This window comes from Hyperoodon ampullatus (assembly GCF_949752795.1).
Source record: "Hyperoodon ampullatus genome assembly, chromosome: 19".
Lineage (NCBI taxonomy): Eukaryota > Metazoa > Chordata > Mammalia > Artiodactyla > Ziphiidae > Hyperoodon > Hyperoodon ampullatus.
The window spans coordinates 31,119,962-31,134,820 of NC_136932.1; the positions used below are offsets into that span (position 1 = coordinate 31,119,962).

The 14,859-nt window shown below is 62.0% G+C and overlaps 1 protein-coding gene across 11 annotated transcripts in view; it reads right to left on the reverse strand.

Annotated features, from left to right (window-relative positions):
• Positions 1–14,859, reverse strand: part of TOM1L2 (target of myb1 like 2 membrane trafficking protein) — a gene marked incomplete at both ends in the record, with an annotated part of 77,529 nt that overhangs the window by 12,911 nt on the left and 49,759 nt on the right. For 5 of the 11 annotated variants that reach the window (XM_079725146.1, XM_079725142.1, XM_079725149.1 and 2 more), the window contains 5 exons: positions 1,771–1,904; positions 6,507–6,623; positions 8,283–8,417; positions 9,610–9,744; positions 13,816–13,965. In XM_079725146.1, the coding sequence (XP_079581272.1) occupies positions 1,771–1,904; positions 6,507–6,623; positions 8,283–8,417; positions 9,610–9,744; positions 13,816–13,965 (671 nt within the window). The remainder of the gene's footprint in view (positions 1–1,770; positions 1,905–6,506; positions 6,624–8,282; positions 8,418–9,609; positions 9,745–13,815; positions 13,966–14,859) is intronic. The other 6 variants (XM_079725152.1, XM_079725150.1, XM_079725151.1 and 3 more) reach the window with 5 other exon arrangements.

The window sequence follows — 14,859 nt, forward strand, 5'->3', positions numbered from 1 at the left end:
GGACAACCCCCAACACGACTTCGCCCTTCCTGCTCCTGCATGGGGCTCCCCCGAGTGGGGATCAGCCTCCCAGCCTCCCCAAGGGCACTGCAGGTATGGGCTGGAACATGCAGGAGGCCATCATAAGCACCCCCAGGGCTCCTCTGGGCCCTGCAGGGGAGGCTGGGTCAGCCACCTTCCCTGGGGGCGCCTCAGATCCAGAGGAGAACGGCAGGCAGTCCCTCCCTGTTGGACAGCTCTGTGGCGGAGTGACCAGCCGAAGGGCTAACTTGCTAGGGGAAGGGGTGGGGCCCAAGGCCGGGCACGTGGAGGAGGAGGGCAGGCACAGGCCCCAGCAGCTGCGGGAGGGTCGGTCAGCCAGGGCCCCCGCCTGCTGGCCGCAGCCTGGCCGAGGACAGAATCTCCTCTCCAGCACCCAAGTCATTCTCTATCAGGTGGGGACCAGCATGGCAGCCCCAGACGCCACAGGCTAAGAGGCCGCCAAGAGACTTCTCCAGCTGGGGATTTGCTGAGATTCCCTGCTCCACGTCGGTCTCCCCATGTGCTGGGGTCAGCACCTGGTGAGCAGGGATCCCCGGGGGGACAACCTGGTCAGGCCACCCGTGGGACGCGGTTTATCCTCAGTGGTCGACAAGGACAGAAATATGAACCCCCCTGAGATTCCCATGCGGGAGCACCTTCCCACGCCCACGCTGACCATCAGTCCTAGCAAAGGCTCTCTGGCCGGAAGGGCACCTCAGGGCTGCCGGCCCCAGGCTTTGCCTCTGAATTGCTGGCACCCTGTGCCAGAAAGGGCTGAGATGGGTTTAACAGGTGAAAAGCTCAGCCTGTTTACAGTGGAGACCCTGGCACCGCAGGGCAGGAACCCGGGGCTCTGGGGCCGGGAGTTGAGACCCCCGGCTCTGTTCCTGCACTCCCATGGCACAGGGGGCCCCAGACGGGCCCACATTCCTCTTGTGGAGGGCTCGTCATCTGTCGGGTGGACACAGGGCCACCCACCGCTGCTGCCATGGTCGAAGGTGAGACACAGCCCAGAGCTGTGGCAACCACAGCAAAATCACCCTCTAAGGCCCAGATGCAAGCATCTGTCACCTGGACCCTACGTGATGCCAGGTCATCAGACCACAAGTCAGCAGCCCGGGGCCCAGCCCTCATCCTTAGGAGCAGAAGGCTGGCCAGGCCAAGGCGCTTTCTGGGGCAGCCCCGTCAGAGCTCCGTATGGGAACCCGCTCGCCACTTCCCTGCCTGCTCGACACTGCCTGGATCACTCACCTTTCTCCATGGGGGACAGCTCTGGGAAGGCAAAAGAGTATGCACGTTTGTCACCTCAAATCCGAAAATGATTTGGAAAAACGGGAATGCGTGTCTCTCCCAGCACTCACACCTGCCTGCTTCCGCACTCCACACACCCTGGCGGTGGCAAAGGAAGGGAAAATCTCCCTTTTTTTTTAAAAATGGGAAAGAGGAAATCTTTTTTTTTCCCTGGTAGAGATTTCTCCCCCTTAATCCTTTTCAGATTCAGAGGATCTTCAAAGGAGCAGGTGCAGGAGCGCAGGGTCCCCGAGCCCCATCCTCCCTCCTGGGCTGGGGTGACAGGGGCCAGCTCAAGGCTCGTGAAGGGCAGCGCCTGACTCCGCGGCACGTTCCTGCCGCTGGCTCCCAGGAGAACAAGCAGCACTTCCCCGTCATGGGAACAGGTCGGCATGTCCGAGGAGTATTTTCCGCCTCTATTCTGCACGCCCCCACCCCCACCCCCATGCCGGCTCCCACCTCTCGTATCGGAGGAAGACGTTGTTGAGGTCATCGTTGACATGCAGCAGCTCCTCGGTGACCTCCTCGTTGCACACGCGGGAGATGAGCTCCACGACGCGCTGCTGCATGGCGCGGCAGGTCCTGTGCAGCTCCTGGGGACACAGGTCTGGCTACCGCGGGTGCCCCTTGTTCGCACTCTACTTGCTTTGCAAAGACGTGTGCCAGTTCGTAAAGCCACACAGGCCCAGGCTTGTCCACAAAGCCGGGCGTGTGCGGGAGGCCAGGTGGACCCCCGCCCCGCCCACCAGGCGGTGCCTCTTGATGGACAAACATCCTAGTGCACACTCTGCTGTGCGCAGAGTACGGGTTTGCACAAACCGTCCGGAAAATCTAATGTGATTCTCTGCAGGTGCTTGTTCTCTTCAACAGACCATGCCAGACACCACCCTATCACTTGGGACAGGATGCCCCATCCTGTGTGTGTCACCATGCATCTCACCTGCCAAGACTCCCTGTGCGCTGTGAACACACCCTGAGCCCGCACTGCCACCCCAGACTGCCTAGAGCACCCCGGGCTCCCCTTCACCTCCAGCAGGCGAAGACTGGTTCCCAACCACCCCAGACGCCGAAGCACCCCCAGAGGAGGCTTCACGGAGGCGCCGCCAGCCCAAGGAGAACCAGCCCCTCAGCAGGCTGCAGGGAGCGTCTCAAGCACCTAGCACACACGCCCGAAGCACCAGCAGCACCCGCAGGGAGAGGCCAGGGCTGGATTCAATCTCCCCCCAGAGCCCAGCCCCTGCTGGGTGTGGCGGCCAAGGCAGCAGCAAGCAGACCTGACCATCAGCTGTCTGGGGGTCCAGCGCCCTGGGCTCGGCTCTCCCAGGGTGGGATGGGGGTGCTGGGAAGAGGTGAAGCTCTGCCGATGGTGCTGGTCACCACCACGGAAGCCAGGGTGGCTCTGCTCTCATCTGTTCGGACACTGATAGGTCTCTGTAGAGTTTCACTCATGGAGGAGGTGTTCCATCACTTTGCAGAACGTTTGGGAAGTGCTAGGTGGTTTCTGGGGCCTCGCCTGGAGGAGGGATGAGACCCGAGGCCGTGCACTGGGGTCTGGCTCCCGTGGCCTTCAGCTGGGGCAGAGGGGGGCGGGACATTCCCCCACCCGCTGGCAGGGCCTCGCGTGCTCTACGCCTGGGTTGGCACCCAGGGACCCCCCACGGAGCTTCGCCTAAACACGGCCTGGATCAGGGGTCTCCAGGGGTCTCTGCAGAGAGAAAGTTTCACCTTCTCCTTGCTTCAACCTTTTAAGTTACTGTCTTAAAAAAATTAAACAGGAAGAAACGAGAAGAGATTGCACGGGAGAGGAGGACCAGAGCATGAAGATCTGTGCCACCATAGACACCTGCTGGCTGCCTGCGGGCCCTCCACGCGGTCACCAGCAGGCAGACCCTACCTGCCTCCAAACCACCTGGACAGGCACCTTCTTCTGGTCCTGAGCCACAGACAACCAAAGCCTGCCCAGCTTGCCCTTCCCGCCTGGCAACAGCTGGGACAGGAACTTCCTAAACGCGGACGGTCTCAGTCTGGCCTCTGGGGTCTGGTTCTCAACAGAGGGGAGGGCGGCTGGTCACTGCTCTTGGTGCAAAAGCCCTCCATCCACCAGAAGACTTTGTAATATGTCCCTTTTCTGTCTAATTCATCCCAATGCCTGTATCTTTTCTTCAAGGGACATTCTCCTCCCCACCTTGCAAAACAATTTTTTAATCATCTTCTGGGTCTCCTCTGAACCCGCCGGGAGTAAGGCCCTGAAGATCTGCTTTCTACAGCTGCAAAGGAAACAGGAGGGAGACACAGTCTTTGTTGAAGAGAAAGGGGGAAATAATGAAGCTGAACACATAGAATAAACTAGATTTCTCTAGAGAAAATGGTCCTGGCCCTCCTGGTTTTTGTTGAAATGAGAGGCAAGAATCGAGAGGGGCTAAACCATCTGCTACTTGAAGACACAATGTGGGATGGGCCTCCGTCAGCTGAGGGATGGCGGTGAAGGATGCCCATCCTGGGCGTCACTGGATTAATCACGCGTTATCACTAACTGCAGACAGAGCTGGAGAGGCTGATCTGGGGGCGGCGGGGGCACGGCCGCCGGCATCGGGATCTTTAAAGATTCCCAAGGCCGGACTCCCAGGCGCAGCCAAGGGCATAAGCTCCAGCAGACAGAGATGCAGAGTCTCAGGACAGGGAAGACGCGGCTGGAGAGCCCGTGAGGGAGGGAGACGGAGGCTGCAGGTTCCCCGGCGCTGCCCCCTGCTCAGAATCACCAGGCCACCCGAGGGAGGGCGGCTGACAGCCTGCAAGCATGGAAGGACCTGCTACGTGAGGGAAGAACTTGTGTCTGCTCCAGCAGGTGGAGCAGACAGACCGGGGCTGCAGGCTCGGTGTGGACGGGCTTCAATCAGCCGCTTCCCAGCCGGCCAACGGGGAGAGTTTACTCCAGGCTCCGCGTCACCTGGCTCAGCAGCAGCCAGGCCCAGAGGTGAAGCCAGGGATCCCTAAGCCGCGGCTCTTCCTGCCCTGTCGTGCTGCTTCCCAAAGTCTATCCAGGTCATGTGTTTGGAGGCGGAAGTGCCTCCCCGGCCTGTCGCTGAGGATTTTCAGAAACAAGGCAGCACCAGGCATGCTGCCGGCAAGGGGAAACAGCACAGGGTGGGGCTGGACAAGCCGCCTCCCAGGTCTCTCCCAGCCCAGAGAGGGAAGCTGTTGTGCTCCCTCCGGGGCCCCGCCTCCCCTCGCCCACCCTGCCTGAGTTTTCTGCCACTCTGTGGGCCGCGGGCGAGGCCACACCTGCAAGTCCTGTGCAAAGCACGGGAAGCCGTCCGGATGCAGCCGGCCAGGATGCTGGTCGGCCGCAGCGGCGCGCCCTCGCCGACACCTCCCGTTTCCCTCTTCCCATTTCCTCCCAGCAGTTTACACTCAAATCCGCAGCAGCTTCTGTGGGCATGAACACTTGACCTGGTGACAAATGCATTTATTTCCACTTTGAGCTCTGGGTAGCTTCTGCCCTGAGCAATCTGGCCACCCTCCAGCTCGAGTGAGGGGTCCCTGGGCACAGTCTGATCCCACCCCTTTCCAAGCAGACCGTGGCACTTTCCCACGTGCAGCCCCGACCCCTGGGAGACCCTGCCCGGCTGGCTCAAGGAGCGAGGCCAGCGGCCAGGACAGCCGTGTCTGCTCACAGAGCTGCTGGCTCCCAAGTCTCTCGTGCCGAAAGGACAGCCTCCCACTGGCACCCAGGACCATTCTCTCTGTTTGACTTATAAGATAGCAGCGAGGTCAGTAGGCTTGGAGTTGGAACAAGACAGAGGGAAGGGAAACGTCATGGGAAGCAACCTATTTTTGAAAACTGTGAGCTGACGCCAGGAGATCAGGTTCTGTTTGTCTTGGCTGATGGGCTTGTTTAAACACGCAGAGGTGTGTGCTGTCTGCTTGGCCCTGGCTGTCCGCAGGGCTGGCTTTGTTCTGCTACGCCTGCTACCAGGAACTCAGCTCTGTCCACCGCAAACCCGTCAGCAAGAATTCTGGTGCTGACACAGCACAAAGCTGCCTCAAGAGGCCCCTCAGTTCCTGCACTGTTCCTGGACTGATCTCAGTTTCCTGCGCCTTGGGTAACGCCTGGAAGAACCCCGCAGACCGCGGATGGAGGCCGAAGCGGCACTGATGGCACGCCTGGAGCTGGGCTGCTGTGGGTGGGCACTGGTCGCTCGGCGTCCAGAGCAGCCGGCGGGCCCGGGCCCAGGTAGGTAGGCTGCCTGCTGTGAGATCCTCCAGAGCAGAGACCACAGCCCGCACCCTGGGCTGGTCTCCCCCACCCACACCCTCACCCCCTTAGGGGCTGGAAGCGGGCACGGCAAGCAGCTGCTTGGGACCAGGCCACCCGGGAAGCATGCCCTCCTGGAGGACAGCAGCCAGTGTGGCCCTCAGGAGACCAAGACCGGCCGCCCCGAGGGGCAGGCGTGGGAGGTGCTCGCAGCTGGCCCTCACATTTCACGGCGTCCTCTCCACCCTCCGGGAGGTGCTGCTTCTGCGGGCGGGGCCGCTGCCACTTCCCACCAATGCCAGAGTCTCTGAGACGGTATCAGGAGAGCTGGGCACCAGCTCTGGGCCTGGAGGATCTGGGGTAGGAACCCTGCAGGCCAGCTCTGCTCCTGGACCCCTTTCCGCCTGGCTCCCAGACCTGCAGGTGGCCAGTGAGCCACAGAGCCTCCGGAGCCAGGACGTGGGCCACCCTGGCCGGGGACCCTCAGCTTCACCCCAGAAGTCTCAGAAGTGGCTCCCACGAGCAGAAACAGCTAGCGGTCCCTGAATGTTTGTGACGTCATGTTGGGTGAACAAAGTGACACATAAAATCATACACCTGGTATCATCTCAACCCCATCTGAAATAAACATGGAAAAAATGTCTGAAAGAAAATACATCAGAACAGCGACAGCGCTTATCTGCAGATGCTGGGGTTAAAGAAAACTATTTTCTTCTTTGTACTTCCTTTTTCTTTCGATGGGCACGTATTTTGCAACTGGCATTTTACAATGAGGAAAAAACATTTTTAAGGAGGATGAAGAAGAGAGCACCTGGGACTGGCCTCTGACCGCCTCCGGGACGCGTGGGCTGGACACGGGCCTCCTCGGACTCGGTCCCTCTAGAGGACGGGCCCCGAACCCCATCCCGCCCCGGTGTGTCCCTGGCCCAGAGGCCCTCACCTGCAGCAGCTCCAGGTCGGACGAGTCCTCCTGCCCGGGGACCATCTCCGTTAGCATCTCGGACATGACCTTTGTGTTTCCCCGAACGACGTCCAGTTCGCTCCGCAGCCTGGCGATCTGTGGGGGCCGGGGGAGGCGGGGGGACAGGGTCAGTGAGCCTGCACCAGGTGGACGCGGCCTGGCTCCGTCTGAGTCTGTGCACGGGGGGGCGCTGGCAGCTGGGGGCCCCGGGATGTGGGGGCAGTGCTGGGTCGGAGCGCGGGGGGAGGGGGCCGAGCGGGGCCTGCAGGGGAAGTGAGCCTCTCCGGGCCCGTTTCTGCTCCTTCACGTGGTGGAGAGCATGGCCCACAAGGTCCCTGCGCTCTGGGGTCCTCGACTAGGAATCTCACAGCTGCAGGCTCTGGCCCGGAATCGAGGCTCCAAGCACAGCGGCCTCTGAGCCGCGCCTTCCCCACCCGCTCCCCATCCAGGGGTGCCTGTTCCAACTGCCAGCCCCACAGAGCTCCCCAGAGCCAGGACCCGGGCTGCCTCTCCCACAGCAGGGACAGCTCTCTGAGCCTGTGTCCTCACCTGTGCAAAGGTGACCTCACAGGCCAGCCGTGGCCATCCATGGGCACACCCCACACTGCCCAGTCGGGTCTGCTGTCCCTCTTCACCGCGTTCAGCCCCCTCTCGTCCTGCCCGTGTCCCCTCGCCCATCCCAGACCCTCCTTCCGACCGCTCCCGAGCTCCCCCGGGGCGCAGACAATCAGGGGAGGGTCTCGGTGGCCATCCAACTGCAAAGGCGTCCCCCTTCCCTCTTCCCAGGGCCACCTGGGGGGCCTGGTGCCGGCTGTGGTGGGGGCCCAGGAGGGGCAGTGGTAGTTTCAGCTGCGGCCTCCACCTCCTCCCCGCTCCGGGGATCCCAGGGGCCTTCCTGCCGCTGCCCAGCCGGCCCATGAGGCCCAGTGGGCAGGAGAGAAGGACCGCCGCCTGGTCTACTGACAAGAGACCGAGGTTAAGCGACCCGGCTGAAGCCTCACCAGGAGCAGCGGGCTGAGCCCAGGCCTGTCTGATCCCAGCCCACCGCGTGCCAGCCGCCCCCTCCTTGGGGCCCACAGAGCGGAGACGTGCACACACTCCACTAACCGGACACAATCGCTTGAGCCCTCTGTTTAAATGAGGTTCCATAATAATGACACTGACATAAATAGTAAATGAGAATTTAGAAAACAGAAACAGTGGATAGATTTTCTTTCAAGTCTGACCAATCCTCACTTTTTAACTAATGGAAGCTCTACAGATTCGTCTAAAGACTCGTCTCCAGACTCCTCCGAAAGAATCCAGGCTGGCATTGAGGCAGCATTAGCTCCCCAAGAAATAACTCGGGGAGACTGGTCATTGCTCGGGACACAGCAGGACTTGGTCCTTCCTGCAGGCTCCGCCCTGGCCTGGGCTGCCTTCTTGCAGGATAAGTCTAAACCTCTCTGCGGGACACCTGAGGCCCTTCACAACTCTGCTGGCTCAGGGGCTTTTGGCCACACCTCCTGCTGTGATTCTTGCCAGCCCCGCCCCCGCCCCGCCCCGTCCTCCAAACCGCCCACCTGCTGTGCCCCGAGCCCCCCACCTCCCACCTCAAGTGACCACCGCCCTCGACAGCGCGCCCTCAGGAGGGCTGGGCACTTGCACCCATGTCGCTGACACCCTTCACAGGGCCCGTCTGGAGAGGCCTCCTCTGTCTCCTGGGAGACCGAGGGCAGCGGCAGGCGCGCCTGTGGCCCCAAAGCGTGCACGTACCTGCTCTGAGTTGGCCGTGATGGGGCCCGCAGCGCTCAGGGCCGGGGCCTGCGGCGCTGAGGAGGAGCCGCTGCTCGTCCTCGGCTGCGACTGGGACCTGGGCGTGGTGGTGGCTGGGTCCACCTCCGGGACGCTCTGCACAGCAACGACAAAGCCTTCTGTCTGCCTGGGCTGCCTGGGCAGTGGCCTGGCAGTGGCCTGGCACTGCCCCCGCCCCCCCACCTCTCCTCCCTCCACGAACCTCACAGACACTGAGGCGGGCCAGAGAGGTGGCCCCCAGCGCAGCCTGTGAGGGCTCTGGCCACCCTCCCACCGTCAGGACCACCTTGGCATCGGAGGGGAGGGCCTGCTGGTAAGTTTTCTGATCAGGAACCCCGTTTAGCACCAGAAGGTTACTTTTTGGCCTTTACAAGTGGACTAATCTAAACAGCAATTATGCAATTTACTGAGCATTCTCTGTAACTACAGGAGCCACCACGCTGCTCTGCGTCACGATTCGAGAATAAAGGAGGTTTGTTTACCCCACCAAGTGCAGCAAGTGGCTCAGAGGATCATGTGAGAGAAACGCTAGGAAAGCCCAAGTCCTTGTGCTTCCCTCTGGGCCCCTCGTGACCCCCTGAACGTGAGCTGTGCCCACGCAGGAGGCCTGCACGGCACCGTCCCTCAGAGATGGACAAACGGGGCTGTGGCAGAGGGAGCTGGGGTGGGTGCCTCTCCCAGATCCTGAGCCTCCGGCTCTCCGGGGGCAGGAAAGGGCCTGGCTGCCCCCGAAGAGGAAGGACGGCGTTGCCTGGGCACCTTCCCTCCTGAAGCTGCCAGCACGTGGGAGCCGCCCTCAGCGGGCCCTCCCGGGGCTTTGCATCCCAAGGCTGGCGGGAGTCAAGGGGGACCACTCACAGCCCAAAGTAAATTTTAGATCTATTTGACTTGTCCAGTTGAAAAACCCATGAAGAGGGACCTCGCCAGCCCCTCAGCGTTGCCGATGTGGAGGTGGGGCTGCTCCGGCCGCCCTGGGAGGTGCGGTCCCCACACCAGACGCCTGGGCTCGGGAGAGCAGGTGCCGGGACCCCCCCAGGACGGCTCCACCCTCGCGGCCATCTCCATGACAGCGTCCACACCGCTCCTCTGTCACCTTCTCCCACAGTCGGGGGTGAAAACCGTGGGCGGGGGGCGGTCCCTGAGCCACCAGCCACCAGCTGTCTCTCTCCCACACCCGCTGGTTATCAACAAGAAATGCCCTGGAGCCCGAAGGAGGCTGATGACAAGCTGAATAATTCAGAGGCTGTCCCTGCAACAGGCCCTCGGGGACGCGGCGGCCGAGGCTCACCCGCTGGGGTGTGTGTATGGGGGACAGCGCGTCCAGGTTGGCCATGGGGAACTCCACGCCCTTCCTCTTCAGCTCTTCGTACGCGTGCACGACGCCCGTGAGGTCAGGGCTGCTCCGGAAGGCGTCAGCCCACGCCTGGAGGGGAGGAGGGGGCCTGTTAGGGGCGCCGGGGCGCTCAGGGCTGCGGCCCAGACACGCTGCTCCTTCCTGCCAGTGCCACCAGGCTGAGCACAAATGAAAGCAAAGCACAGAACTCAGTCCAGCGTGGGGCACATCCTAGAGCGGAGACGGAGCAACCGCACCGAAGCACGAGGCTGAGACCAGGAGATGTGCCTGGCAACGTGCGGCTGGAGAGGCCGCGCCCGCAGGATGCGTGGGGACAGCAGCGTGGCCTCCACGCTCCGCGCATGAAAGTCCAGGCTGAGCCTAGTAGGTCAGGGAGCCAGAGTCCACACTGCCCGGCCGCCCATCTGACGGGCGAGGTGACTGCGGCCGGGGCAGGAGCACCCGCACTACTCAGCGCCGGCAGACAGGCGCCCGTGTGGGACAGTCTGCTGGGAAGCTTGGCCACTAGGTTCCGTTACATAAGACAAAACACGGGGAGGAAGGAACACATATTTCAATAGGCTGCCGCTCGTCTCTGATTCAAGGAACTGTCAAAGTATATCTTTAAATTCTGTTCTTTGGAAGTTATAGAAGGTATCAAAAAAAGAAGTGCCTCCAAAGGACACCCCCCAAGAGGGGGCCAGGGGAGGAGGAAAGCCGTCCTGTCGGCAGCTCTGTCGCTGTCACAGGGCCCAGCTGCTTCCCCCCATCTCTGACCAAGAGAGCAGTTTCCAAAAAGCCTCGTTCAGTTCGGCTGCTGCATCTCACTGACCACAAACCCTGCCGTGAGCCCGGCCTCCCGGGGCCTGCTCATCCAACCTGCACATGCAGGGACTCAACGCCCACGTCAGGACAGCCCCTCGTGGTCACACTTCCTCCCGGACGCTGGTGGGGGGCGCGTTTCACAGCCCACGGGAAGGCGGGGAGAAGCAGGCGCGGCAGTCAGCTCCTCCTGGAGCCGCCTCCGGCCTTCGTTGCTGCAGGAGGACAACAGCTCCAGGGGAGCCCTTTTAACTTATGCTGCCTTCCACCCCCACCAGGTCTGACATAAGAAGACCACGACTGTTCTCTCCAGTCGGCGGACACTTCTTGGGGCACCTGCCCAGCAGCGATCAGCAGGCCCCATGGACGGCCCCGCAGGGGGTACACATGCCCAGCTGAGCAGCTAGGTCCTCCTGCTCCAGGAGCCTGGCCCTGGGCCCTCGGAGGGCTGGGCTGCTCTGTGGGTAGACGTGGGCCCTGGGTCGTACCCACATGCCAGCCCGGACCAGGGAGCAGGGAGAGCCTGCCTGCTGGGACGGCGCGGACACTCAGGAGAAGGTCTGCCCCCTCCCTGGCCATCACCCCGGGGTTCTGGGGAGCCTGCCTTATGACCAGCACTGCTCTTCACCTAGGCAGCTGGGGTTGGCATCTGCTATTTAAGCAACCAAGCAGTCCTGGCTAATCGCCCCTGTCCTGCGCGGGACCCCTGTGCAGTCTGGGTGCGGGGCTGCTAGCAGAGTCTGTGTCCACGGCAGTGCTCTCTACTGACCACGCCCCTGACGCCGGCACAGGGGGGAAGCACAGGGCGGGAGATGCCGTGTGCCTCGGGCACCTTCCGGGCCGGTGCCCACACCTGTGCCCCCCAGCCGCCGAGTCTCCCGGGGGCACAGAGAAGGCAGTCAGACAGCATTTGTCAACTCAGAGCGAACATGGCCTCACCGATGTGAAGCTTCCTGCTGCAGGGACAGGGGAGCATGGCCACGCAGGCGGCCAGCGGACTGAGGTGATGGTGACAGCACAGGAGCCCCTCTAGACAGCTGGCCCCGCTGAGAATCACGACCCTGCCTCGGGGGCCGTGGCCTCGGGAGGTCTGCTTCCCCATGAGAAGCCAGGGAGCGGCAGGGCGGGTGCTGTCAGAGCAGAGGGCCTGTCCTGGGAGCTGCGGGTCAGCATCACAGCGCCCGCCTGCCTCACTGCCTTACGCCCTGCCCCGCCCCGCCCCGCCCACCCGTGCCCACGTGTCAGGGGTTGGAAGGCTCAGAGGGAGTTCCGATCTCCTTTCCCCTGGATCGCACACCAAAGAAAGGACTAAAACCTTATGCAAACATAAGCCATTTGCTCCAGACCTCTCAAGTTTCCACAAAGTTTTTTGTTTTTTTTGCTTTCTGGGTTTTTTTTTTGCGGTACGCGGGCCTCTCACTGTTGTGGCCTCTCCCATTGCGGAGCACAGGCTCAGGACGCGCAGGCTCAGTGGCCATGGCTCACGGGCCCAGCCGCTCCGCGGCATGTGGGATCTTCCCAGACCAGGGCACGAACCCGCGTTCCCTGTATCGGCAGGCGGACTCCCAACCACTGTGCCACCAGGGAAGCCCTCGACAAAGTTTTAAATCATCCAATTTCAGATCAATAAACAATTGCTGATTTAAACAATGGGTTCCATTCCCTGGACAAAAGGAGGCTGCTGTCCCGTTCTGCCTGTGCTCCTGGGCTTCTCACTCACAGGGACAGGGTTTCGGGAGCTGCCCATCCATAGAATCTGCTGCAAGCCCGGCCACCGGCTCCCCGCCACCTCCTGAGAACACGGCCCCCCCAGCTCCCCCTGCCCCTCCCACCCCCCGCCATCAGCTCCCCTCTTCAGTGGAAAGAAAGAGAATTTTTAGACTCTACTCTGGGGGAAGTGTGGGAGGCAGGGATGAGGTTCCTCCACCAGAACCATGTCCTTTCTCTCCTGGAACAACCCCAGGGAGAGGCTGAGGGTGGCGTACAGCGGGGGAATGTCCCACAAAGGGGACGTCACGGGAGGCCCACCCTCTGGACAGGCCCCCTCCTCCCGGGCCACCAGGAGCCCTGTCCCTTCCAGAAGGGCCTGCTGCATCTGGCACGCTGTCCTCCTGAAGGGCAGGGCCCCTCGAGCGCACGAGCCCGAGGGGGTGTCTTTCCATGCGGCCCAAGGAGGTGGGGCAGCAGGAGGGCAGCCAGAGGACAGGGCTGCCTGGTTGAATGGAGGGATTAGGGGTGGAGGGCAGGGGGGAGGGGCGGGGATCCTGACCTCACAAACGTGCACTGGAGACGCCAGCTCTGTGGGCCACCCTGGGACCACGATGCCTGGGATCAGCCTTCTAGGAAGGCGTCAGAGGGACGGTGGGTGGGGAGCGAGGGGGCCGTGCAAAAAGAGACTTTCTGAAGTGTCCCGTGCCTGTGGGGACACAGGCGCGGGAGACTTCAGAAAAGCTGCAGCCCTTGCCCTCCCAGGGGATCATCAGACCTTAACTTTTCACTTTAAAAGCATATTCAACAGGGAAATAACATCACCTTCTTTCCAAGATGGGTTTAAAAAGGCCGACGGGATGCAAAACCTCTGTGCACCCGTCAGACAGGCTATGAGGAAGATGATGGCGAGGGCGTGGGACACTAGGACACCTGCTGCTGGCGGGGGGCGTCGCATGGGAGCAGCCTGGAGGTGGCTCCTCCAGCCCCAGCTGAGCCTTCGGAGGACGTGGCCCCGGCCGACACCCTCACTGCACCCTCCAGAGAACCGCCCAGCTAAGCTGTTCCTGAACCCGTGGTCCACAGAAATTAGCAGGTAATAAACGTCTGTTGCTCTAAATGCTAAGTTTGGGCTAATTTGTTACAGGACAATGAATAATAACACGTCCCAAGGTGTCACCTGTGCTCTCGATGCTCCAGGCCTTTGCACACACTGCTCTCTACCTGCCATGCCCCTTGCACTCTGACCTTTCCACCCAGCTTGTCACCCCTCAGGGTTCAACAGAATTGTCACGTCCTCAGTGAATCCTGAACACCACCCCCACGACCCCAGAGTTGGCCCCTCCCTGTGGCACGTGGACCCGGCACGTGGCTCCGTTAGGCTCCAGGCCTGTCCCCCATGGGCAGCCGAGGGCCAGGCACCCGGACACAGCCAGCGACGGCCAGGAGAGCCACCGCTGAAGGTGTCATCTCAGCGGGGTAAGGGTAAAAAACAAGTGTTTCTCAACAAATATTTAAACCCAGAAGCACCCATCTTTTCCTCCAAATGATGGGGAAGTGTGAGGACTTGCTGATGGGAGGCCCCGCCTTCCTCTCTCCCCATGGACCAGCTGAGGGGAGCCGCCGACCCACCTGGATGAGAGCCAGCACCTTCTCCTGCACGATGGTCGGGGGGTTGCTCTTGGGAGAGATGATTTTGACCAGGACGCCGTCAATGAAATCCCGGCTGGCCACGAGGACGTGGAAGCGGTGGCCACAGTTCTTCACGCACGTCTCCAGCACCTGATGCGGGCGGGATGGAAACAGAGGTCACCCCCAGAGGCCAAGGAGATGCTGCCCCCTCTCCCCACTGCCGACCATCCTGCCGACGGGCTCCTCCAGACGCAAACCCTTTCGCAGGACACAGGTGGCCCCTTGCTAGCTGGGGTCTCTGGGCCTGCACAGCAGTCGGGCGGCACCGGCTCCGCATGAGAAGGGTACTGGGGTCTCAGCGGGGTCAAAACGACCAAGCATCCCTGGAAATGAGCCTCTGGGTTGGTGGCGACAGCCGGTGGACGCAGGCCCTCCCGGGCGGAGGCCACTGAAGCAGCCTGCACTGCTGGTGAGTTACTGGACCTGGTTGTGAAGAGGCGAATGCCCCACACGGCCGCACAACCCTGCTTCCACAACTGAGACCAGCAGTGACCCGGGTCTCACACCCCCATACGCGGTTTGTGGCCTTGGCCACATTCGAATCAACTCTGCCCCTCCTTCCTCATCCGGAAAAATAAGTTACACAGGCCTCGGCCACTAGAAAAGCACAGCGCTTGTGGGTTCTGACCAATAGCCAGTGCGGGCTTGAATCTCAGGTCCACTTTCAGGGCCAGTCTGTCTGAGCTCGGCTTCCTCGCCTGCAAAGTGGGCACCAGTGCCCCGCTGCAGGGCTGAAGTTAGGGTGAGCATGTCTGAAGCGCAGACCTGCCTGGCGGGCCAGTGCAGGAGGACATGTCACGGGGTTACTGTCCTGGGCCCCCACTGCACGAGCGAGGGGCCTTGAGCTCACAGCACCCGCTGGAGGGTCCCTCCAGCCTCACAGGCAGCTCTCCGGACCCCTTCGCTCTCTGGAAACCCCCTGACCCGGACGATGAGCTGGCCCCTCCCATGCCGGCACCCAGGCCACAGCTGGCTGGTGGGGAC